General features: G+C 45.2%; 2 protein-coding genes across 2 annotated transcripts; one reads left to right on the top strand and one right to left on the bottom strand.

Moving 5' to 3' along the window:
* The first annotated feature begins 303 nt into the window (after positions 1–303).
* On the top strand, positions 304–1,559 carry LOC141832974 (leucine-rich repeat extensin-like protein 6). The gene has a single exon (XM_074720340.1). It carries the CDS (start codon positions 304–306, stop codon positions 1,441–1,443), a length of 1,140 nt encoding a protein of 379 aa, XP_074576441.1. The 3' UTR covers positions 1,444–1,559.
* A 130-nt stretch (positions 1,560–1,689) lies between these two features.
* On the bottom strand, positions 1,690–2,728 carry LOC141832975 (non-specific lipid transfer protein GPI-anchored 15-like). The gene is made up of 3 exons (XM_074720341.1): positions 2,355–2,728; positions 2,058–2,177; positions 1,690–1,964 (listed from the first exon to the last, which is right to left on the bottom strand). Exons 1-3 carry the CDS (start codon positions 2,671–2,673, stop codon positions 1,825–1,827), a joined length of 579 nt encoding a protein of 192 aa, XP_074576442.1. The 5' UTR covers positions 2,674–2,728; the 3' UTR covers positions 1,690–1,824.
* Between the last annotated feature and the right edge of the window lie 2,048 nt (positions 2,729–4,776).

Below are 4,776 nucleotides of genomic sequence, written 5' to 3' on the forward strand. Positions count from 1 at the left end.
AAATGAAAACATTCACAACTTACCCACAAATATTTAACAATTAACAGCCGATCGATTAAAGACTTGATCCCTATTTGTATAACTCAAAATCAATGCATGCTAATTCTACTTTCAAATTTTGCAAATATGGTATTTCAACAATAGCTTGCCTAGCAACTCAATGTATCTACCTACCAAATCACAAGAGAGGCAAGCAACAAACCATTCTCCTACCTCATGAATCAAACTCATCCTCGATCGGCAATGCATCTCCTCCCACACTGACTATAAATACAACCAAACTTAAAACCCATCCATTCCTTCATGATCACATTAGTAATTGGATTAAGGAACATGATGATCACCAATCTCCCAAGGCCCTACTTGTTTCTTTTCCTATTGTTCTTCGTCTCTCTCCCCCTTGTTTCCCACTCCCAATTTTTGAATTTCCGGCTTGCCAAGGCCTTCACAGCCATGCAGGCCCTTAAGCGGGCCATCACTTCGGACCCTAATGGGCTCACTTCCAATTGGTCCGGCCCAAATGTCTGCAACTACACCGGGGTCTTCTGCGCCGCCGCGCCCGACGAGGATCCCCATCACGCTGCCCTAACCGTGGCCGGCGTCGACCTCAACCACGGCGACCTCGAAGGTACCCTCCCCGACGAGATCGGCCTCCTCTCCGACCTCGCCCTCTTCCACCTCAACTCCAACCGCTTCCACGGCGCCCTCCCCCTCTCCCTGGGATCGCTCCGCCGCCTCTTCGAACTTGACCTCAGCAACAACCGGTTCGACGGCGGATTCCCGATGGTCGTCCTTGATCTTCCGTCTCTCCGCTTCCTCGACCTCCGATTCAACCGCTTCTGCGGCGACGTGCCGTCCTGCCTCTTCGATCGGAAGCTCGACGCCCTGTTCCTCAACAACAACCACTTCACCTTCTCGATCCCGGACAACATCGGCCACTCACCTGCGTCGGTGATCGTGCTCGCCAACAACCAGATCTCCGGGTGCCTCCCCGCCGGGCTCGGCGACATGGGCGACACGCTGAGGGAGCTGGTAATCCTCAACGCCGGGATCAGAGCGTGCGTCCCGCCGGAGATCGGGCGGCTGAGGCGGCTCCGAGTGCTGGATTTAAGCTACAACCACCTGATCGGGCCGCTTCCAGCAACGATCGGGGCGATGGCAGAGCTCGAGCAGCTCGACGTGGCGCACAACAAACTCTCCGGCGCGATCCCTAGCGGGATCTGCGACCTTCCAAGGTTAAAGAACTTTACCTACGCCTACAATTTCTTCACAGGCGAGCCGCCGCACTGCTTGAGGATTCGAAGCCACGACGATCGAAAGAATTGCATACCGTTCCGACGCGACCAGCGACCGCTGGTGGAGTGCGCAACCTTTCTGTCGAAGCCCAGATTCTGCCACGACGGATGCATCGCGCCGCAACCGCCTCCGCACCCATGGCAGTAACCACCACCGCCATCGATGGCTCCTCTGCGGCCGCCGCCGCCACCACCGTCGCCGCGCCTAATAATAGACCGTTTATGTTGTATTTGATGGCAGAAAACATATATCTCATTTGATAATTTTCCTTACTTAAAAAAGTAAATTTTAATTTTAAAAACTTCCTATTTTTAATAAAATAGAATTCTTCTTTATTATTTAATTTAATTTTATTTATAATACTTTCATATCAGTTGAGATTATTTCATAAGATAAACAAAAATACCAGTAAATCAAATTAAATACAAAATGACGAAATACAAACCCACACAAATATTATATCAGCACACTCCAAATCCCTCACTCGATCTATATATTAAACTTCTCTCTCTCTCTCTGTGAATTTAATCAGAAGGTGGCGAACAAGAACATGAACCCAATTGCAGCAGAAGAAGAAATCAGCAAATTGTTGATAAACCCGTTGGAAGAACCACCGCCGGAGGTCGCCGCAGTGGAACCAGTCGCCGGCGTCGTCTTCGATCCACCCTCTGCTTGCATAATTAAAGTTTAATTACCCTAATTAACCATTAATTAATTATTGTGTAGTTCAATATAATTAACTGGTCGCGTTAATTAAACACCTGCGGTGGAGATGTATGGAGTGGTAGTGGCGGCGGAGGAAGGCGTCGCCGGGGAGAGATCTTCCGTCGCGGCTGATGGCGAACTCGCCGGTGCTGCTGAAGGTGCGCCGCCGTTCACCGCTGCAACCGCAAGTAGAAAAACGTTTTCGATCAGCAAAATTTATATTTTTTACCCTTTACTTTGCTTCTTTTTTCAAATTACTCCCTCGCATAAGGCGTCAAATTGTAAACGAAAAGGGTGCATTTTAAAATAAGGTAAAATCTGGGAGTAAAATTAAGAAATAACAGTGCAAGTACCGTCGCAGGCGGAAACCGGCGGAGTTTGGACATTGCAGGCGGCGGGAATGGCAAGGGCGCGGGTCTGGTTGACGGTGACCCCCAAGGAGGCTGCGCCGCCATTGAGCATCGAGCAGAGGCACTCCGGCTGCGACTGCAGCACCGAGGCGAGCTGCGAGCAGCAGGAGGAGGAGGGCGCGGTGGCGTTGCCGGTGACGTATCCCAGGCACGGCGCCATGCTGATGATCGCCGACGTGCATCCCGATTGGGCCGACGCCCGGCCCAACACAAAGCCCACCAACAGGCCCAATCCCATCAACAACTTAATGGACACCGCCATCGTAGATATATATTGATGGTGTATCAGAGACTAATTAATTAGCATGCAGCTAACGGTTAACTGAGAGATTGTGTAGAGTTTGGAAGGGTTTAGCCCTATATAAAGGAGACTTGGAGAGGGATTAGACCGTGGTTAGGTGGCCTAACTGTAGTAATTAATCAGCTTGTTAATTAGCCAATAGCCAGTGTGGCAGGGTGTGTGGTTGTCCAACTTTACCAGAAAAAACTTAATATATAATGTAGTTCTCAACAATTATATTTAAGGGTGTAAATGAGCTGATAATTTATGATTATCAAAATTTATAAATTACTATACTTTTCATATATTTGAGTTTGATTTTTTTAAAAAATTATAATTAAATTTTATATAAATTAATAAATAAATTATGCATGAACTTTCTTTATAAATGTAACTAACCAAAGCTTCAAGATTTATTGATTTATCACCTTGAAGGTAATTTAATTAGTTGAAATTACCATTTTAACTAAAGTTATAACTAGTATGTAGACACCTACTTTACAAGGTAACCCTTTGAAATTGTTTTGGATAAGTTAAAAATGTATAAACCATAAATTCAAGAATACACAATAATCAAGAATTAGATGTGATTCATGTCTATAAAGTATCATATCCAAATACACTTTTACTCATGAATTTGCACATTCCTATAAATCCTCTCACAATTCAATTGATTCTTACCAAAGAAATTGTTATTATATACTCTCCATACAAGGTGAATCAAAGAAGACAAAGTAATGTCTGGCCTTCATCAATAGTCATCTACCTCTATAGTATTGCTCATAGACCTGAAACGTCCATTGGTAGGTAGACATTTCTTGTCCTATATGAAGCCAAATTTTGATCATTCTCTATAAATTCGTGATAGGTGGACATCTAAAGAATAGATGTTCATGTGTCTCCAATACCTATTTATAAAAAACACACTATTGATCCTCCAGATATCATATATGTCTCAAATCAGAAGATGTCTTTGTACGAACATCCAAATCATATGATTGGGTTGAATGTAAGGCTTCCACACCATTTGTATCCAAGGTTTCTTATGGTTGGCCTCAGGGGCGGAGCTAGGATTTTTACCGAGGGGGGGCCATTTTTTCTGGCTGTTATGGTTATTTACATGCCATTGCTTGTGTAACAGAAGTGTTTATTTCGTGCAAACAAAAAAAAAATCACGCGCAAGAAATAGAAAAAAGCTTTTTTTCCCTCATTGCTTTTGATTTGTGGGTTTGTCCGTATCTTATTTTTACATCCGTGTGGTGGGATCTTCCTTCTGGGAGATGGTGGACTCGGTGGATGTGGTGTTGGAGTTTCTGAGAAGGAATCGGTTCACGAATGCAGAAGCTGCTTTGCAAGGGGAGCTGAATGCACGGCCAGACTTGAATGGATTCCTTCAAAAGCATCTCGCCGAGGAGAAAGAAGAAGCGGGAAAAACAATTGGAGAAGTTGATAGTGTGAGGCAGCAAAGTATGAATAGCGTGGGGACTTCTAAAGAGTTCATTGTCAAGGAAATTGAAGTAGGAGTAACTGGTAACAGGTTCAACAGCAAGAAATGTGTTGGTTTTGGTCAGGATAGTGATAATAGCTCTGCAGATCTTTACCCTTGGAATTTTGGTTCCAATAGCAGTAATCCAAATTCAGGTTTGAAAGACACTGGTGCTATTATCAACACCTTTACTGACCTCTTGTTATCAGAAGAGCCAAAGCACCGTCGTGGTTCTTTTGTGGCAGAAAGGAGAGATCGTGCTGTTGGCAACTTGGCACTGAACCTGAGCATGCTGAAGAGCCAACAAGTTCTTATGCTGGGAAAAGAGATAAAGATGACCTTGTTGACATGAAGCCTGAGATCAACCAGTCTGGACTTCATAAGGATATAAATGCTTATTCTCAAGACCATTTTGTTAACGACTTGTGGACAAAGTCAGGGGGGCAGGGGGGGCGACCGCCCCCAAGCGCCCCCCCTGTGGCTCCGCCCCTGGTTGGCCTGCCTAAAAGAATCATAGGTCTTGCCCACTCTACCATCCTACTCAAACCAATCTGTCATCATCGTTTGTGTAGCATCTGTCGGTGACCCAGTAGCCGATA

This window comes from Curcuma longa, chromosome 8, assembly GCF_044706935.1.
Source record: "Curcuma longa cultivar G26 ecotype Majalengka, Jawa Barat chromosome 8, ITB_CL_G26_1.1, whole genome shotgun sequence".
Taxonomy (NCBI): Eukaryota; Viridiplantae; Streptophyta; class Magnoliopsida; order Zingiberales; family Zingiberaceae; genus Curcuma; species Curcuma longa.